General features: G+C 44.0%; 1 protein-coding gene across 3 annotated transcripts in view; it reads right to left on the bottom strand.

The window, feature by feature from the left end:
• LOC123371383 (alcohol dehydrogenase 1A-like) overlaps positions 1-21,439 on the bottom strand; it is a 39,261-nt gene extending 17,822 nt beyond the window's left edge. The window contains exons 1-4 of one of the 3 annotated variants that reach the window (XM_045018956.1): positions 21,302-21,434; positions 19,337-19,426; positions 8,243-8,344; positions 7,578-7,716 (exon numbers count right to left, since the gene is read on the bottom strand). In XM_045018956.1, the coding sequence (XP_044874891.1) occupies positions 7,578-7,716; positions 8,243-8,344; positions 19,337-19,354 (259 nt within the window). In that variant the 5' untranslated portion in view covers positions 19,355-19,426; positions 21,302-21,434. Of the gene's footprint in view, positions 1-7,577; positions 7,717-8,242; positions 8,345-19,336; positions 19,483-21,301 lie in introns of those variants that run through there. The other 2 variants (XM_045018957.1, XM_045018955.1) reach the window with 2 other exon arrangements.
• Positions 21,440-21,795: the final 356 nt, after the last annotated feature.

Below are 21,795 nucleotides of genomic sequence, written 5' to 3'. Positions count from 1 at the left end.
CTTTTCCTGTCTACCTGGCCACTGCATCCGAGTTCAGATTGCTGTCCAGAGCGGTCAGTGGTGCACTGTGGGATACCGCCCAGAGGCCAATACCGTCGATCTGCGGCCACACTAACCCCAATCCGATATGGTAATACCGATATTAGCGCTACTCCTCTCGTTAGGGAGGAGTACAGAAACCGGTTTAAAGAGCCCTTTATACCGATATAAAGGGCCTCTTAGTGTGGACGGGTGTGGCGTTAAATTGGTTTTACGCTCCTAAAACCGGTTTAAACGCCTAGTGTAGACCAGGCTTAAGTGTCATGTCACTACAATTCAACAGCTTCAGACCGGTGCACAAATTTGCCTTCGTCAATTAATAAAACCCTGTGCTATGCATTTACTTGTGCAATACATTTACTAGGAATCCTTGTTATGAAAACAATGATATGTGCAAGTTTGGACATCAGTTATAATCATACCTTCATACTAAAGAAATGTGAGACCTCTGCAGAATAAAACCTTAACTTCTTAATGCACCTGTTAACTGCCACGGTACTATAATCCTGACGAAGTCAAGTCAGAACCAGTAGCTGAATTGCTGACCCGGAGTGGCATGGGAATTCTTAAAAAAAAAATCTGCTAATTTTCTTTAATAAGGTAACACAAATCTAACTCGGTGGTGGAGAAATACACAATGGAACCCCAGTAAATAACATTAGGATTAGACACTATTTTACTGCAATGTCTGACAAAAGAATAAAAACTTTACCCCAGAATGATGGATTTTGGAAGACCACGGCTACCTTTCCTAGCCCAGTCTCAATGGGCAAACATCAAACGATTTCAGAGGATTATCTGGATAAACACATGCCGCACAATGCCTAACTTTAAATGGAAGCTGTCAGGGCTCTCTAGTGCCAGATTATCTAGGGCAGGGGTTCTCACGACAAATTTTTTGGTGGTCTCAGTGTACGGCCACCAACTCTTACTGGTGGCTGCTCTGACAATTTTTTCCTAAAATATATAATTAACTTTAGGAGAAACAAATAAATACGTATGTCAAAATCCTTGTAATTTATTTATTGCTAGCTAGTAAGTCTGCTGCTGTGAAAAGTGATTTTTGTATGTTTGTTACTATCACTTTTCACAGCCTCCCAGCTAGCTAACAAGTCTCTGCTGTGAAAAGGGATATTAACACTTTTCACTGCAGACATACTCAGCCCTGGCAATCCTGGGGACAAATTAAGCCCTGGATGGGGAGGTGGATGGATAGGCAGCAGGAGCCAGGGGCGATGAGGGGTGGCAGTGGGGAGCCAGAGCCTGAAGCCTGAGGGATGGGGCATCAGGAAGGAGCTTGAAGCCCCAGGACTGTAGCCTGAAGCCCTGCAGCCAGGAGACGGGGCCTTGCAGCCAGGGGTCAGGGCCAGAGCCTGAAGCCCCATGGCCGGAGCCTACCACTCCACCATCCCAGGGTGGAAGCCCGAGCCCCACCACCCCTGGGAAGGTGGGGAACTCACAGGCTGCCGCTCCTCTGTGGTTCTGCCCCAGGTGTCTCCGGGGGGGCCCAACCAGGGCCGGCTCCAGACCCCAGTGCGCCAAGCACGCGCTTGGGGCGGCGTCCCGCGAGAGGGCGGCAGGCGGCTCCGGTGGACCTCCCACAGACGTGCCTGCGGAGGGTCCGCTGGTCCCGCGGCTCTGGTGGAGCATCCGCAGGCACATCTGCAGAAGGTCCACCGGAGCCGCGGGACCGGCGACTGCCAGAGCGCCCCCCGTGGCGTGCCGCCCTGCTTGGGGCGGCGCAAATCCTAGAGCCGCCCCTGGGCCCAACCCCTGCTGGCAGCCCCAGCAACCAACACCAAGGTGGCATATCCAGAAGCAACAGGGAGGGGCAGCTGCTTTGCCCCCACCAATCACTGCCCAGGAGGCTGTGGCCACAAGAAAATCCCCCAGTGGCCACACTTGAGAAATGCTGATTTAGGGAAATAAATCATAGGGAATTAGAAGATGGAGAAGACAGAAAGCAACCAATTTTAGATAACTGTGACCTGGACTTAGTAATAAGACTGCTGAAAGAAACCTTCCAGTTTTTGTTGTTACAACCTGATGGAATAGGAGATTGATAGATCTCATTGCCAACTGCCCTCTGAACTGCAGTTAGCACAGACACTTCCCCTTCTTCCTTTGTCTCACGGGCCACACCAAAGGTCTGTGCGCCCAAAGCAACAACAGAATTCCAAAGTAAAAAGTTGTTCTGATGATTTGCCCAAAAGTACAGCCTGACCCCACTGAAATTACATGGTAGTTAGAATTAAAAGTATTATGTTTATATCAGTTCTCTGGACCAAATGATTGTCACACACTCTATGCCAGGCTCAAAAGAAAAGGTGTTTCTTTGCAGCCAAAACTTGTCCAACAGTTTGCATGCTTATCTGAAGCTTATCCAACGCAATTTGATCTGGAAATCTGATGGGAATAAGCTCTCTCAGAAGATTTCCAGTCCTTTCTAATTCCAGTAAGAATAGAATACATGCTTTTACATTACTGAAGCACTTACATTGCCAGAATAGCCAGGAGGTACAGAGACATGGGGGGGTGGGGAGGAGTAGCTAAATATTTTAATCTTTAAAAAATGGTTTGGATTCAGTTCAAGATTCAGATACCGATTTGGTTCATTTAATATTTCACCTTAAACACTCTGCGCAGCCCTCCTCATAGTTCAGAGTTACCGGGAAAAGAGTACAGGCATTGGTGTCCCATCTTGCAGTGTGCAGAGGAAGATGAAAACTTCCTCCTGGAGCTTGATATTTACCAGCTCTATTGCACAGAGAATATGATGAAAGAAGCAATAAACAACGAAACAGTGTTCTCTGAGAGAACAGGCACAGGAACAAAATCTTTTGTCTGGCAGATGAATTAAGTACATGAATTAAGATACTTTCTGTGCTAGTGTCACCTGAATGCTCAGCGTGAAACTGAGGCCTGGTCTACACTAGTCTGTTATTTCGGAATTAGCTGAGTTAATTTGAAAAAAAAAATGATTCCGTCCACATGACCAAACTGGCTTTTTCAATTTAAAGAGCTCTTTAAATCGATTTCTGTACTCCACCTCGGCAAGTGGAGTAGTGCTTAAATCGAGATCGCAATCCCGGGTTAAAGGTATTGTGGCCTCCAGGAGCTATCCCAGAATGCTCCCTTGTGACTGCTCTGGACAACACTCAACTCTGATGCACTAGCCAGGTGGGCAGGAAAAGCCCTGGGAACTTCTGAATTTCATTTCCTGTTTGGTCACCATCAGCACAGGTCACCGTCAGCACAGTGCACCATCACAGGCAACCATGCAGAGTCCACCATCACAAGAGATCACACAGTCCCAGATTTGCAGATGAGCTTCAGCATGGTCTGAACGGGAGGTACTGGATCTCATCGCATGTTGGGGAGACGAGTCTGTTATGGCAGAACTATGTTCCAAAAAAAGGGAACGCAAATACGTATGCTAAAGTCTCCAGGGCCATGATGGAAAGAGGCTACTCCAGGGACACAGAGCAGTGTCGTACAAAAATCAAGGAGCTCAGGCAAGCGTACCAAAAAGTCAGGGAGGCAAACGGGTGCTCTGGGTCACAGACCCATACATTCCACTTCTACTGTGAGCTCCATGCAATTATGGGGGGGTGACACCACCACTACCCCACCACTGTCCATGGACACCTGCAAGGGGGGAGTTGCACGGAGCGAGGAGGAAGAGTCATTGGAGGATGAAGAGGAGGAGGAGGAGGAGGAGGAGAGGGACGGTGCACAGACAGCAAGTGAGGAATCCGTTTTCCCCCCTGGCCAGGAACTATTCTTGATGCTGTAGCCAATAGCCTCCCCCCACTCCCAATGGGGGCTCCCGGACCATGACCCTAGAGAAGGTACTTCTAGTGAGTGAGAGCCTGATCGGAGCCATGCAGTGGTGGGCGGGGGGGGGAACCCAGCCGTGCTGGGCTGTTTGCTTTAGTTTAAAGGGCTTATCCCTGCTCAGAGCCTCATCGGAGCCACGGGGTGGGTGCAATGCGGGGGAGGGGGTGTTGTGTGAAGTGATCATCCCAGAGAGCCCGCAGGCCCTCCTTTATGGCAAACCCACCAGGCATTGCTTGCTATTGGAAAGGGGGCCCAGCAGTCTGAAAGCATTGAAATGAATGTAAAAGAAGCAGAACCCTGTTTGCCCCTAGGCTGCCTGCAAGCTGAATTCTGTTGCCTGGCTGTGTGTGATGGCTTACTCTCACCAAAGTGTCCCCTTTGTTCTCTGAAATGCATCTTTTAAAATAGTATCCTCCCTTTTTCTTCTCCTGCAGGTGCAAATGTTTCAACACGGCCCCTACCTACTCTATCCCAGAGGCTGGTCCAGATTAGAAGGCAGAAAAAACAAACTCGGGATGACATGTTCGCCTAGCTCATGCAGTCCTCCCGCACTGATAGGGCCCAGCTGAATGCATGGAGGCAAACAATTGCGGAGTCCCGTAAAGCATTACAGGAACACGAAGAGAGGAGGGACGCACGCGATTAGAGCAGGCAGGACGCTATGGTCAAGCTCATGGGGGAGCAAACTGACATGCTCCGCTGTATGGTGGATCTAATGCAGGAAAGGCAGCAAGACCACAGACTGCTGCTGCAGCCCCTGTATAACCGCCCTCCCTCCTCCCCAAGTTCCACAGCCTCCTCACCCAGACGCCCAAGAACACGAGAGGGGAGGCTACGGGGACCCACACACTCAACCCCAGAGGATCGCCCAAGCAGCAGAAAGCTGGCATATGCGAACTTTTGATTTGGTTTCTGGACTTGTCCTTCCCTCCTCCTCCACCCCACTAACCCAATACCCCTCCCCACCCCCGGTCTACCTTCGGATTTCTCTTAATGTGTTGTGCAACAAATAACAAAGAACAGTTTTTAAACAATTTAGACCTTATTTCCTTTCATATATAAAGGGGGCGGGTAACTTCAAGAGAAACAAACAACTGTCACGAAACTGGCTTTCAAAGCTTCTCTGATGCGCAGCACGCCCTGCTGTGCTCTTCTAATCGCCCTGTTGTCTGGCTGTGCGAAATTGGCCGCCAGGCGAGTTGCCTCAACCTCCCACCCTGCCATAAATGTCTCCCCCTTACTCTCACAGAGATTGTGGAGCACACAACAAGCAGTAATTACAGTTGGAATATTGGTTGTGCTGAGATCTGAGGCAGTAAACGGACCAGCTCGCTTTCAAACATCCAAAAGCACATTCTACCACCATTCTGCACTTGCTCAGCCTATAGTTGAACTGCTCCTTACTACTGTCCAGGGTGCCTGTGTACGGCTTCATGAGCCATGGCATTAAGGGGTAGGCTGGGTCCCCGAGGATAACTATAGGCATTTCAACATCCCCAACAGTAATTTTCTGGTCTGGGAAGTAAGTCCCTTTCTGCAGCTGGTCAAACAGACCAGAGTTCCTGAAGATGCAAGCGTCATGCACCTTTCCCGGCCATCCCACGTTGATGTCGGTGAAACGTCCCTTGTGATCCACCAGTGCTTGCAGCACCATGGAAAAGTACCCCTTGCAGTTTACGTACTGGCTGCCCTGGTGTGCCAGTGCCAAGATAGGGATATGCGTTCCGTCTATCGCCCTGCCAGAGTTCGGGAACCCCAGCGCATTAAAGCCATCCACAATGGTCTGCACATTTCCCAGAGTCACTACCCTTGATAGCAGCTGGTCAATAATTGCATTGGCTACTTGCAGCACAGCAGCCCCCACAGTAGATTTGCCCACTCCAAACTGATTCCCAACTGACCGGTAGCTGTCCAGTGTTGCAAGATTCCACAGGGCTATGGCCACTCGCTTCTCAACTGTGAGGGCTGCTCTCATTTTGGTGCCTTTGTGCTTCAGGGCAGAGGACAGCAAGTCACAAAGTTCTATGAAAGTGGCCCTACTCATACGAAAGTTTCGCAACCACTAGGAATCATCCCAGACCTGCAACACTTATGTGGTCCCACCAGTCTGTGCTTGTATCCCGGGCCCAGGATCGGCGTTCCACAGCATGAACAAGGCCCAATGCCACCATGATCTCCCAATGGCCACATGCTGTGCTTCTAGGAATGTCTGTGTCCATGTCCTCATCAGTATAGTAATTGCATTGTTGTAGCTTCCTCACCTGGTTTTGCAGATACTGCACATAGTGCTGGATAATGCGCAAGGTATTTACAATAGTCAAAACTGCAGTGGAGATCTGAGAGGGCTCCATGCTTGCTACACTATGGCACCTGCACGGGTAATCCTGGAAAAAGGGCATGAAACGAGCTGTTCGGTTCAAGATGGCCGATAAAAGGCAGTAAATGGTTGTCTTCTGTAGCTTTCATGGAGTCGGGACGCTCATTAGAGCTGCAAGAGTGGGAGAGCGGAGTTTGCGGCAGAAACTGTGCGGCTCTGCTCACGATGGCCAAAAAATGGCGGGGACTTGTTGCCTTCTGTAGCTTCCACGGGATCCCATGACCAACAACATGGAAAAAGCAGCGGAAGCTGTGCGGCTCTGTTCATGGTAGCCAAAAAAAGGCAGGAAATAGTCAGATGAAAGAGTAGACAGAAAGATGAGAAGACATGTGAGATGGATTCATAGTACCAGGAGACAGGCGGTGCACCGTGCTGCACTGTCTGCTGGTAGTATGGCATCTGCCGTAGCTTTCACAGAGGGAGGAGTGAGTGACGGCACACAACCAGAAACACCTGCAAGAATGTTTTTTTCCCCCCCATCATGCACTGGGAGCTTAATACACAATTCCAATGGGCGGCAGAGACTGCGGGAACTGTGGGATAGCTACCACAGTGTACCGCTCCGACATTCGATGCTAGTCTCGGTTCTGTGGACGCACTCCACCGAATTCACGCACTTTAGTGGGGAACACAACACCCAATGTATAAAATCGCTTCCGAAAATTCAAATAAAATAAGTTCGAATTAATTTTGTAATGTAGACATACCCAAAGTGTGAATTTCAGTACCATCAAAGTCTGATGACCTGGGCCCTGATTTAGCAAGGTATCTGAGCACATGCCTAACAAAGTAGTCACATTAAAGTAAATGGGACTATTTATATGCACAAAGCTAGGCACATATTCAAATTCCTTGCTGAACGGAAACCATAATGAGGGTCTGAACTCAAGATGGTAGCTCACCTTTGGTTCCCTTTGAGTGAAATACAAATAAGCACTTCTTTTGACTGCTGGGGAAGGGGAGAGCACTTTACAGTCACATAAAACTAGAAGAGCAGCAAAGAGTCCTGTGGCATCTTATAGACTAACAGACGTATTGGCGCATGAGCTTTCGTGGGTGAATACCCACTTCGTCGGATGCACGAACAGGCAAAAACTTTTGAAATATGAAAGATCACTTGGGAGTATAGCAAGAAAGACAAACAACATATTTCTGCTCCAAAATATCCTTGACAAGGCCCTGTGAAGGTTGAATGTTGGATTACTTGTTTCCTCTGCAATAAAGGAGTTCATACATGTAGGTTTTTTGATATTGGAGCAGGGTATGTGAATGCTAGGTGAGAACTACTTATCACTGGTTAGAGCTTGATGCTTTCTTATACCTGGTTTCACACAAGTCACCCCTTCTCCAACGCTCTCTACAATACCAGCTGCTTCGTGGCCAAGAATTATTGGAAAAGGCACAGTTAATGCACCACTCATAACATGGTCATCCGAGCGACAGATCCCTGTAGCCAAAATCTGTAGGGAAAGCAAAGAATATTTCAATATGTAAGGAACCAATTTTTCAGATTTTACCTGTCTGATATGATATAGAAGTGAAGATGTATTTTGTATCCAGAGAAGCGAGCATAACCATAATAAACCTAAGACATGATCCCTAAGACTGCTTATTTATCACAGCCATGACTCATGACAGAGATCATAACTTTTAGTGTTTTTGCAAAGCAAGTTATGGCCTTTGTCATCTGCCACACAAGACTCTTCCATAAATGTTTACGCTTTTTCAGGTCCATGTAGCTTGAAAGCTTGTGTCTTTCACCAACAGAAGTTGGTCCAACAAAATATATTACCTCACCCAGCTTCTCTCTCTAATATTCTGGAACCAACACAGCAGTTTTAAATAGCCTGCGTAATTCAATACGAGTTCATCCAATAGTAACCACTCTGGTGGCAATATTTGTAAGATCGAGCCCTACATTTCTAGAGCACAAACGTAACTGGCACCGCTATAGTATGTAATTTACAAAGTTCATCTTTTTCCTACCTTAATGCGAACTTCGTGTGCCTTTGGGGGGGCAACTTCCACCTCCTCAATGGAAAATGGTTTCTTAGGCTCCCAGGCAATAGCTGCTTTGCATTTAATGACCTATGAAAACAGCAAGGAAAACAAAATGGCATTCGTGTATGTAGCACCTTCCCCAAGGTGTGGCGCAAGCCTCCTCCCTGGCACTTTGTACTTAAGATTTGCTTCTCCCCTCTATTCACCAGGGTTGGGTCTTGGGTTCTTTTTCTGACACCTGGTGCCTTCACCCAAGGTGACTCTTCACCTTGTCCCTTGGGAAAATGAATTATGCTATCTCTGCTGGTAAGCAGTATAAAACCAATGTAACCCCTTCGGATTTAGAGAGAGTGGCTGCTTTAAAACCTTGTCCTGAGGCAGAGGAAGTGCTATTGTTCCAAGAAGAGGAAGTGCTGATTGTCCAAGGGAGAGGGGGTTGAAAGAGAGGACAGGGACGTGTGGGTATCTGTACAGCCAGCAGACCCCCACATAGCGAAGCAGCTGAGAACCAGCCTGACGCCTGCGAGAGACACAACTGCTGACTTGGGACACCCCAGAATGGGAGCCAGGAGGAGCACCATGCCAGTAAGGAATCACCTCAGAAGGACAAAACAAAGCTGTACCTAGTATCACTGTCACTCAGACAGACTGTATAGGGCCATGAGTACTGAGGCGTATGACTACACTGAGAATATGGAGAAAGGTTGTAACCAGTTAAGTGGGAGGGTTGTCGCTCTGTGGAGAGATGGAGAAGAGGACACTGGAGGGGTTGTTGGGGGAAGTTTACTGGTGCTGAAGATGATGAGGAACACTCAAGATTCACTGCTGGACTGGAACTCTGCCAAGTATTCTTGAGCCCTGAGTCTGGATGCAGTGCTCAGCATCTGTCCTTTTATACTGTAATAGCACTGGGCTCCTGGATCTTTGCATTGGATGTAATCATTTTACTTCTCCCCCTAAATTTTCCCTTGTTTTTCCTCCATTCATCCTTCTGTAAATAAATATTTCCCTTTCCTATATTCATTGTACTATTCCACTGTGTGTGCACGCATGTGTTTAGTGCGTAGGGGGAGGGGAGAGAGGAGACGGGTAGAACAAGTGTCTCTGGGGTGGAAGGGAGTTTCCCTGCTGCATTCCTGCAGGGGCCTGTTCTTGGCCAGAGCCCGCCCCACAAAGCAGACTCTGTCTGGGCCTCGAGGACACTACAGTTATGCCCAGTACGCAACAAACAACACATTCCAGGAAAGGAATGACACACCCAAAAACAACAATACAAAAGGGGACTTTATTTGGAGCTGGAAAATAGGATCTGGGGAAGAAAAAAAGTTAGGGTTAATTAAGTATTAAAACATAGCAAATCAACCAATTCTCCACCTACCAACACTCAAATCTTCACCATCCCTAACTCCCTTCCGGGCACCTTCCCCAGCAGATGGTATGCTAGAGACGAGTCTGGGGACATGTGCAGCAGCACTGTGAACATCGGCTGGCTGAAACAAAAAGGGTCCTCTTGTGTCTTCATGCTGGGTCAGGCAGGCTCCTCGGTCAGAGTCCTACACTATCACACTGTCTTTTAAGTTCAGTACAGTTAAGGGTCTCTGAATCATGCTGTTTTTCTAAATTATATGACCCAAAGGCATAACTACTTTGTCATCTGTCTGTCCATTAGTTGCAATGAGTAGCTGTGGTGGGTTTGGAATTTTTGAGTCATCTTCTGCATCCACCATCTGTAGAGTTCTCTCTGTTGATTGTTCTTTCTGAGGAACAAACTGCAGACGTTGATGGGTTATGCTGAACTCTCCCCTGTCAGTCTTGATCACATATGAGCTTGGTACTGAATTCCTTTTCTTTAGGACAGCTGCAGTTGTCCATCCTTTTTCTCCATCCAATTTGATATAAACATAGTCACCAAGTTCTAGACCCAGCAATTTTCTAATTGAGCGACATTTGTTCTAGCAGTGTTCATAAGCTCTTTTGGCCTTTTCATTCAATCTGGCTACTCTCGAGCGAGAAATGGCTCTTCCTGCTGTAGGATTTTCTTGGCTGTCTACACAGATCTCTCAGCCTTTCTATCTGCTTGTGGATAATGTAGGCTGCTATTAATAGGATCAAAATTATATTTTGTTTGGAACAACTTAAATTCTGCTGCAGTGAATTGTGGTTTGTTGTCCATCACTAGTTGCTCTGGAATAACAAAGTGAGCAAAAGCGAACTTCAGTTTCTCGATAACACTGTGACGTGATATATATGTCTTTCAAGTACATTATTTCTATATACATGGAAAAAATAGTCCACGATGACCAGGTAATGTCCTCCTCTGAATTTGCATAAAACTGCAGCTAGTCTCTTCCAACATCTGCCTGGTAAAGGTCGTGTTATTAAAGGTTCTTTGTCTCATGTTGGTCTGTTAGCTCTGCAGTGTTCACATACAGATGCTTTATTCTTTAAGTCCTTGCTGATGCCCAGCCGTCACACTGACTGGTTGGCCGGTTCACAACATTTAGTTATTCCTTGATGTCTTTCATGGATGAGGTTTAGGGTTTCACCTTTCATTTCATTTGGAATTGCAATTCCCTTTAATTTTCAGTCCACTTGACTCACTTACTTATACACGCACCGCAAAGTAGTCTCCTGTTACTTCCTCAGTGTCCTTTAGATACTTGAGTCAGTTGCCCCTAATGTAACTTAGAACTTCCTGAAGTTGTGTGTCTGTCGAGATTGCTTTTTGTAGCTTGAGTAGTCTCTCTTCTGACACTGGCCTATGTGTGTCCACAGCATCCACGTATGCTTCTACATCATCTTCGAGCTCATGGGCAGTTGAATGTGACTCCATGGGCTCCATGACTTAGTGTCTGCTGCTACCAAATTTTTCCCAGAAAACACTTAGCTATTAGGTTAAATCTCATTAACCTTAGCAACAGATGGCATTTCAGCAGTGCTTGATCCAGGTCTTTTCCATTAACGAGTGTTACAAGTGGTTTATTGTCTTATCAGTATAAAGAAATCATGTTTGTACAGAGATCTGTAAAAGTTCTCATATGCTTGCGCATATCAATCTGCGCATATCATTTTTCTGCTTCTGTGAGTGTGCAAGAGCAAAATGCAACTGGTTTCCACTCAGAGCCATGTTGTTGCAACAATTCACCACCTAGGCCATAGCTGCTTGTATACACACTGACCACTGTGGGTTTGTTAACACTGTTGTACTTGAGAATGGGAGCTGTTGAAGTCTTTTTTTTCTTTTTGAAGGCTATTTCTCAATTTGGCCCCATGATAGGGAATACCTGCCCCACTGGAGGGGGTTAATCCCATGCTATGGGTTGAGGTAGCCATGACCCTTCACACTTGTTGGTCATGCTCTGACTGGAACCTCAGTATAAGAGGGAGCAGCTCAGCTCAGTCTGGGCTGACTGTTGATGAGGGTAGAAGTGCACTACAGGCTCCTTCTGGGAGAGTGCCAGAGCCACCAGATGCCAATGCCAGCCAAGTCGGTGCCTCTACTGAACCCCAGTTGACTGCTGAGGTTGATGGAGAGAAGGTAGTTATTGCCGAGGGACCCCTTCTCCCAGTGCAGGGGGATAAGAAGCAACCTAGGGAATGGGATGGTAAGAACAGGTGACCAACACTGAGCAGCGAGGTATCAGTTCCCTAAGGCCCTGGTTTGGATGGAACCCGGTGGAGAAGGGAAGGTCCCAGTCTCCCTGCCCCATCTAACACACCACGGACACCACCACCATACAGGGAGGTGAATTGGGCCATTGAAGGCCATTACTTAGACTTTGGCCACGAGGCCTTACTTCCTGAACCCCAGGACAGCCCTATTGATTCTGGCCATTGGGTCATGCTGTCCTGGGAAGGAGAGCAGCTACTTAGACATTAGCCACCAAGCCTATGGTCCTGAAGCCCAGGCCTGCCTTAAGGAGCTGGGGCCACAGGGCCATACTGCCCTACGGGGCTGATGGGGTATATCTGCCCCTTAACAGGCCACCACAGCCAATTTCAGTGGTTTTGTCACTGTAGAAAGGTTTTGTAGGTATTGACCAAGGCAATTTACCATCCCCAATACATTCTCAGTTCTGGTACATTAGTTGTTGCATTCAATTCTCTAATTGCTTGTACTTTCTCAGGGCTAGGACTGATTTCATCTTTCTTTGTCTGTCCCAAAAAACTTGATTTGGGGTAGGTGAAAAATGCATTTTTCACTGTTGAGTTTTAATCCAGACAGACTGATCAGGTTTAGGACTTTGAGGGTTTTGTGTTCTTCCATCGAAGATCCATGCGTTGTCCATGAAAACTACAACCCTATTTGTGTAAGTTACCAATTCTGCCATCTTTCTTTGGAAATGTTCAGGTGCACTGGTGATCCCAAAAGGTAATCTTTGGAAGTAAAATCTCCCAAAGGACGTGATAAAGAGAGACAGTTTAGCATTTTCTTGGCTAAAGGAATTTGCCAGAATCTGCCCAAAGTATCCAGCTTGGAGAATTCTATAGCTCCTTTAACTTTGGGGAGGAAGTCATCCAGTGGTGGGAGGATACTTTTTTTTTTCTTGCAGCTGCTTCATTAAGTCATTTAAGATCTTCATTAAGTCATTTATTTTAATAACTGGTATTATTGGAACACAATATGCTGTTGGCTCAGAGATTTTCTCAATTATGCCAATCCATTCCATTCTCTTTAATTCAGTTTCCACTTTATGGTGTGGTGAGGCATGTGCATGCTGCATGGGTCAGCATTGGCTCTTGAGGTTATTTGTACTGGAGAACCTTTCTAAAGTCCAATATTTCCAAATATTCCATCGAGTTCCTGCACCTGTCTGACTTGGCCCATCATGGCTGCTGGCATGCGACCTGTGGATCACATACATTCTGAATGCATAACTTTTGTCTTGGGGCTAGTCAGAGCTGTGTCAGGTGACTTCAGCTCTGGGAGGGGTTGAAGGTGATTGGTTCAAGAGAAACAGAAGGAAAGAACAAAAACAATTGAGGATAATGGCAACCAATCTACCAAGTGGCACCTAGAAGGGGGGAATAATTAATTAATACCCTGCCCCTCCCTCCACTCCTTGCAGAGATGTGGGATGGCACATCCCAAGATTACAGCATCCTGGCTCAATCTTTCAGGGAGGGTTCATGTTTCTCTTGCACTGTGCTGAGTGGCAGCTGGCACATGCCAAGCACTGCCTACTCAGCAGCTGAGCTCAGAGGCTGGAAGCAGCAGCACAATGAAAGGTATCTTTGTATTCACTCCTAATGATTCTCATGAACTTTCTGCAGACACTTATTGCATAGGCTTTAATGAAGGGATTTAAAAGGAATAAGATTTCTCCTCCCACACCCTTCCACCCCAGCTAGAGCACAACTTTCTGCATAAATGGAAAGTGCCACTGGTGGCAAGTAGCAGAGCAGGGAGGAAAGGTATCCCTGAAGAAGGGCTTCTTCTGTTCTGGGCACCTACAGTTGTAACCTGTGGATTCCTTTTGTGCAATGCAAGAAATACCCAAGTTACTAGGGCATTGAAGTACTGTGCAAAAGGATGCCTCAGGGCTGCTCTCAAACTTCATACATGAAGTAGGGCTTTAGTGCACAGAATCACTGTTTATTTTCATTATAGAAATTTCCAGGCTATTTTAAATAAAACTTAATGTCCCTTATAGTGTTCCTCATTTCAAGGTGTGTTGTCCCTCATTTTGAAGGTCACTGTCCCACATTTTAGAGTCTGCAGCTTCAGAGGCAAGAGTTTGGCACCCCAGGAGCTGGCAAACTCCAGTCTGGGTTTACAAGTGTGTACAATTATTGACACTGGGTCAGATCCTGAATTCCCTTTTTTGCAATCAAATCTCCCAGAGAAGTCTTGAGTGTATATTGGTTTTGGGATTACTACCAGGAACTCAGGATCGAGTCATTCTGCATAAGTGAGAGGCTACACTGAAAGAAGATATCGTATAACAATTTTTCTAGCTTATAGTGCTCCTTTTTTTTTTAAAGCAGCTTTTTGTCTCAGCGTTCATAAAGAAGATTTCTGAACATCTCCCAGTTTTATAGCATACACAAGATAGCGATTTTTCTCTCACCTCCCCCTAGTAAGTAGTCTGTTATATGGTATCTTGTTTGGCAGGAGGTATATTCCCCACGACTGTGATGTCATGGTGGGCAGGCAAGGTCAAAATGCAGTAGCTTTTGCATTTTGTGACAAAGATGCTGAGGTCATCAGGGTATCACCAAAGAATGAATTCCAGATTCAGAGTCAGTTGCTGAGAAAGCTTTGTCTTCTGTACAGACATATTTCATGCTTGAGGCTTTGCTCTATTCCTCCAATATCCATATTCATGCAGCCTACAAATCCCACTCTTCTCTCTAAATAATTGCATCCAAAAATACACACACCCCCCTACCTAACAAAACCCATGGTAAGTATAACTACTTAGCAATTAAATTGTATGTTGCCCTCCTTTCTCCCATATTTTGTTTATATTTTAATTCTTTGGAAGGGACCTTGTAAAACATATTTGTAAAATACTATGCAAGTAAGTTAAAAACAAATTTAGAACAAATTTTGTTGGCAAAATTGTTCAGTAGGAGAAATTCAGATACAGTTTCAGGATTCTAACTGTTGAACCCAGCCAAAATACCCCATTTTTAGAGCCTATCCCTCTACTCCTTTTCATCATTTAAGAAATCAGGAACTTTATCCCCTGTTTGGGAGGAGGCTCTGCCTCCAGCCCCACTTATTTATAATAGGAGGAAGTTAAAGGTTTTGATTTCTAATCCCTGATTGTGGCTCATTGGTGTACAATATGCATGCACTTGAGCTAGTCCTTTGCAAATGCAAATATTTGCTCCCACATTAGAGCAATTACAACACCTGGATCAGCAAACCAGGAACCAAATTCAGTCCCTAAATGTAGATCAATTGATGCAAAACCATTGTTGCAACTCCCTCAGGCCTTGTTCTGGTGGTTTCTTCTCTCTCACTGAGGGGGGCTCTTCCCCACTTCTGTACTCCTAGTTTTTTGTTTGCTCACTATCTTCCCCACTTTTTTCTGTGTGTGTTGTTCTATCCTACCCTTTTAAAAGGCCACACCTCTGCTGCTGCTCTGCACATAGACCAGGGACTAGAAACTAGAGCAAAAGTAGCCTTATGTAAATCAGGTTAACTCTGGTCCTGGCTGCTCTTGCAGGACAAGAACACTGACCAAGGGCAGCATCTGGCTCCTCCCCTTGTGCTTGGGAGGATTTGTCTTTAGGGGAATTTCTAAAATGAAAAGTGGCATGAGAAAAATATGGAATTCTTCCATCAACTTCCGACCTTTATTAAATGAGGGGAAGACAGAAAAATCTTGAAGTTAAATCCAGGATTCTTGCTGCATGAAATATATTTAAATATTTTAAATTAACTGCACTGAAAGGGGTCAATGAGTTACTTCTCTGCTGGCATTTCCAGAATCACATTTCTGTAAATGATGAAAATTCATTTGAAAGAGAGTAGACTTGACACCAAAAAAAAAAAAATTTTTTTTAATTTAAATACCATTGTCTCTTGTTGGACTTTTAAAGTGTGACTACTCCACTTTTAAAAGTTCATTCCACTGTAAAAGATTCTACTTGTAGGTGTGACTTTTAAAATGGGAAATGCCACTGGAACCAAGCATCTCTCTCAAAATATTAGCTGGTTAAAAAAGGAAAAAAAACTAGTTTAATTAACATTTTCAAAGTTTCAAACTTGTTTTAATTTGAAAGGTTTGGAAATGGATTCTTTGTTTTTAATAATCTGTCAATTTTTTTTAAATTTCTGAAGTGTTTATGTAAAGCATTATTCAAATCATCAAAAAGGTTATGGACATTTATTGTTTACTGAAATTGTTTTCAGCAAATGAAAATTTTTGACTATTTTGACACTTTCTATTAAAAATTCTAAATATTAGAAAGACATGACATTTTTAGTGAAAAAAAGAACATCTGTCAAAAGATTGCATGGCATTTTTAAAAAAAAACCTTTTCAATGAAAAACTTGGTTACTAGCGCCACTAAAATTAAAATGGACTTTTTAAGCGTGGCCACTATAAAAGCTAGCTAGCGTAATTATAGAAAACACCACAACATTCAAAAATAAGCAACTTCAGCTCTGATCGCGCAAAGATTTAAGCACGTGCTTAACTTTACACACTGTGACTGGTCTCACTGAGTGCACTAGGATGACTCACATGGCACAATATTGCCATTGACATCAGTGGCAGCAGGATCAAGCCCACAGTCCACCAAGTTAAGCACATGTATATGTTTTTGCAGGAGTGGGCCTTTATATATAATGCTGCCAAGCTCATGCCAAGGCCTCTAGGCCTCCCCCAACCCTCACAAATGCACAGCTGAAAACCAGGCTGGCTCAGCTGTGTGTTAGTGTTGTTAAAAGAGATGATAAATTTATAAGAATGTCTTTAGACCTGATGAAATGTTTGTAGGATGTACTGATCTCACTTATAACCTCCATATCCCATGGCATAAAGTTATATTGAGTGTTTACATGTAAATCTCTAACTGCATAACTCAAACAGGAACGAAGCATCAATTAATGTAAAGTGCTGGTCCTTCACACAAGAAGGGCCATTAAAACCAAATAAGCCACTGTGAAACATTAAAAGGCCAGAGACTTTGTTGATTGTGTTCCCCCCTCTCAAACGCCCACCCATGAAGAAGAGATGGACACAAACACTTGTCCCGTGAGTTTGAACTCAGGGAGAAAGATATAAAAATCCCTGACCAGAAGGAACTGCATCACTATGGTACTTGGCATTCAGAGAGGGCAATATTTCTTAACATAAGCAAGGGATCCTCAAGCTGCTTAGCTCGGATTAGCTCTTAAGAACATGGAATGCTTGCATATTGCAGCAGCGTCTATTACCTTTTGGAACCTAAGATGGTAACGCATTTGTTCACCTGCTTTAACCTTGTAAATAACTTTTTTTTTAGTTAATAAACCTTTAGTTCATTTATTATAGGATTGGCTACAAGTATTGTCTTTTGGTGCGAGATCTAAGGTGCAATTGACCTGGGGTAAGTGACTGGTCCTTTGGGACTGGTAGTACCCTGAATATTGCTTGTGATTTTTTTTTTTTTTTTTTTTTTTTTTAAGTGTAAGGGACCATCTATCACAAAAGGCAAGTTTGCCTGAGTGGCAATACAGACTGGGTTACGCCAGGAGACTATCTGTAACTCCATGGTTAGGTTGCTATAGCGCTTGGAGTTCACACTTCTTGGTTGGTGAAATCTAAGTGTAGAACTCCCAACCAATTTGGGGTTTGAGCCCTGCTTCCTCACAGTCTGCCCTGAGGTTGTCACTCATGCTTGTCAGCTACTCCAGACAGCTTCACAAATGCAAAAGGATTTTATCATCAGAGTGGTGAGAAAAATACCAATTTTTGTTTAACAAAAATACAAAATAAGAAACATTTCCAATTAGTAATAAATCCTATTATCTGAACAAAAAAAATTGAGTTCTACAAAATAATAGCAGAGTGCAACAAAATAGTCCAGCCCCAGCACACTGACTCAAGATGGGAATGACTGTAATCCGTGAGAGAGACAGACCTAATAAAAATGCTCCATGAGGTCTGCAAGTTCACATGTCAGATGTAAGGATGTCCAACATCAATTTACAGCTGAGGTCAAAGATCACATTTTAAATAGAGATATAGGGTACAAGTGGGGGGAAAAAAAAGCTTGTACACTTTGGTCTTACATAATATTTCATTTACCAAGTGGCGATGTGGATTTTACAACCTGCAAAGGGCAAAGTTCCTGCACAGTTTATGAATAGAAGTGTAGCCAAAACCTCCAAACTCTGAATTACAAATTCCTAACACAAACAAATATATTTGAACCCAATTCTTTCTGAATAAGTACATAAGGCTCCCTCTGAAGAAGTCCCACTGAGTTCAGTGGGAGCCCTAGGCATGTGTTCACCCATTGGATTATTGTAGGAACCATTAGTGTCTGGCAGCATGAGTTGGGGGTCACACAGTCAGAGGCTTCAGAACATCTCTGACTTTCTGCAACATAAATTTAGCCCCAAGACTTGTAATGTAGTAACCCTTCTTTATACATAATCTGACTGTATGTACAACAAACAATATAGTCTCAACAGAACTTTCTTAATGAGTCTTTCAGTGATGTATCTTCTTCCTTTAGGTGTTCCATCTGGCAGGGCCCATGTTCATCTATCAAAATCCATTATTCTTATATCAAGGTTTTTCCCTATCTTTTATTAAATGTAGGAAACCAAATCTATCAATGCCACCTACAACAGCATGGAAACTACAGAGCCTAGTAGAGGTCTAAATACTCATTCATTTATCTTTGGTTAAATTATAAATTTTACAAATTTAATATTGAACAGGAAAATATTCAATAAATGATTTTGATCAATAGATAATATTTACACATTGTTTCCCAAAGCAACCATAATTTAGCCCTATTTTGCAGTAGTTGTTCATTGTTTATTTAAGATCGTATTCAACATGGTTAAGTTACAAGTGCTGTGTGAACTTTGGTTCTGAATGGACATTTCTACAGTTACATTTGCTAACTTAAGACTCTATAAACTTAGTCTTGATTTTTTTGTATTTAATTATTTTTAAAGGAAAATAAAATAGAAAAACACTATCCCTATGCCCACAGCTTAAAGCGCGTTGTGATCTTTCAGGACAAAGGTGCTACACTGCATAAATGTATAATTTAATTAGGGCTTAATAAAAAATGAACCTGAAATGTATTCAGCTAAACAATCAGATATGAAAATAAATGCACAAACAACAGGGTTTCATTTTGATTTTGCTGCTATGTCTTGACAGGGTGTGTTTGAAAAGCAAAGTTCTGCATTTAAACTTTGTTGCTCATTCTCAGCATAGTGCTTATTTTCTTGGGCAGCGCAGCAAACACTCCATACCATGTTTATTCCAACCATTATTTAAGAGTTTTCTAAACTATTAAAATATTAAGAGTCACAAATTTAAAAACAACAATTCTGTACCAGTTTCTTTATCACCTGCAATGAGGAGAACTTTCTTAAATGAATTGCTTACTTACTTTGCCTGAAGTGCTCATGCTGTCTGTCTCTTTCACAGCTTGCTAACTCTGGTTTCTTGCTTGCTCTGATTTCTCTTGCTGATTGTCCTGCTGGATAAATAGATTCGAAGCTGTTCCTGCAATTTGCTGCTATGAATACGTGACTTGGGGCCTTTTAACCAAGCCTATTTGTTCCTTAACCCCACCCCTTAAACATCCAATGCACTGAACAGAAAAACTAAACCACTCCTCTAATGAATCCCTACTCTCCACTGAACTTTTGTAACATTAAACAATTAGAATTGGGCTGAAACGGTGTCTACTGTATTATTACAGTGCATTTATACAGTGCCACAAACATACATGGCATTATACAATAAATAGGGTATGCCAGATAAAGCACAGTGTGCTTGTCCTTATGAGTGGGAGGCAGATGTAAGCCCAGTGAAGTACAAGGCATACAGCTCTACAGGGGAATTCAGACCTCTAGCACCTCTCTCAGCCCCTGGTCTAGCAAAGGATTTGATGGGCGCCAATGAGGCAACACACATCTCCTTACAGAGATGCAGTGAACTGGGAAAAGGAAAGCAGGGATTGCTCTGAGGCAACCCAGTCTGACTCTCAGGATGATACTGAGAAGTACCAAAGGGATCATCACCAGCCCTTCTCAGCCAGGAGGGGGACACACCAGTATTGCAAGTGGCTGATAAAGGGGATCAATTTGGGGAAGGCTTAGAATTCCTCCTCAGCAGCCTCAGGGAGGCACATATCCTCCAGGCCAGGAGGTTTGTTTGCTCATTTTGTTTTGACGTGAGCTATTTTATTGTCGGGGTTCGGAAGTCAGGACCTGAGTGAGAGAAGATGCCTAGATGGAATTTCCTCAGAAAAAGAGCTGTCTGCAGGTAGGAATATCTTGCTGATGCTTATTAGGTGGCAATTTAGTTTAGAGGAATTCTTCCTGGAGACATCTGTGCTGGACGCAGATCCTGCCCTGTCGAAATTGTGCCATTTAGTAAAATTGTATTGAGTCAGTTTTTCTTTACCACTTGCCTTGGACGAGTTTGACTTGACCTGCAGAAGTCAAGCCCTGTGAAGAAAAGGGATGTCTACAAAACTCTAGATAATGGCTAAAGCAGCAGTCGTAGCACTCCTACTGCCATTACAAAATATCATCTGATTGTTTCACTGTTATCTTGTTCTCCCTCTTGCTGTCTCATCTCAGATGCAAATCCCATATGATCTTTGGGGCAGAAACTATCTATCACATATGTATGCTTCTTAACACAATGGGGCTCTGATCCCTGATTGGGGCCTGTTGGTACCATTGTGACACCAACAATAATCCTTCACTATACATGTGGTGGGTCCCTTACCGGAGCAGACCCACTCCCTGCTTTGTAAACCATAGTTGCTGTTGCTGTCCAGCAGCAGAGAGTGGACTTCTTAAAGTCCAAACTGAAAGTTATCAAATTACCCAGGGTTTAAAGTGTTCCTACCCCTAAAGGCTCCTGGCCAACCCACTAAGATGTCAGTTAGTGTCATAGATTGCTGTCTACCTTCTATGAAGAGAGTGCTGTGTATAAAGGCTATGGGGGCAGAGTTAAGGCTGTTTGGAGTTCCTTAATAAAGCTGTGTGAATAACAGATTTTTTTGGTTTACTGACAATTTTTCGGGTTGAACAAATTCTGTTTGAACCAAAAAAAGTTTTGTTTTCAGTTTTGACCATTTTTAAAATAAAAGGAAATTTCAAAACAAAAAAGTTATTTCAAGCCAAATATTGAAATGTTTACATATTTGGATGTTTGTTTGGGTTATTTTATGTGAACAATTTGGCATTAATTTGTAAAATGTTTCAGTGTCACTAAATCTGCATTTCCCCCCCACCCAAAAAAAAAATCTGCCAAAAAATTTCACCCAGCACTACTCCTTAACTCTGCATTTACTTAATCATACACACTAGTAGCTACATAATCAGTACCTCCTCACCTGTTTTTGTGGGTGTGCCCCTTGGCATGAGTATACCCGTGTCCCCAGCTGCCATCATCTCTTTCTTGTCTTGTTGTTTACTTCCTGTGTATTTCTCTTTTGATTCCCCCTCACCATATTTTTCTTCTTTCTTCTCCTCCCGCATTCATAGCTGATCTGAACTTCACAGAAAACAGAGAAAAATTTTTGGCTTTCAGAATATAAAATCTGAGCCCTACAACTATGTCCTTGTAAACTTGCTCATGGAGCTTACGTTTTGGGGCCCAACAGAAGCCAGGAAGAAAGTCTCTTGAAACCTATCTGCTGCTTCAATCCACAGCGGTAGAGGCATGCTCAGGATAGGAGCAGGGTGGACCTGGGTTCACGCAACTTTTCCTGACCTGAATGTGCCTTTTTCCTGCCCCGTGGCTTCATTCAGCTGTTCTGATGCCTCATTGAGGTCCCATGCCGTAAATTAGGATAGACTGGCTTATGGGCTACTTAATGCATACCTA

The sequence above is a fragment of the Mauremys mutica genome, chromosome 5 (assembly GCF_020497125.1).
Source record: "Mauremys mutica isolate MM-2020 ecotype Southern chromosome 5, ASM2049712v1, whole genome shotgun sequence".
In the NCBI taxonomy this organism is placed as follows: Eukaryota; Metazoa; Chordata; order Testudines; family Geoemydidae; genus Mauremys; species Mauremys mutica.
The sequence above is the reverse complement of the archived record's forward strand: the minus strand, read 5'-3'. Positions and strand labels throughout refer to the sequence as shown.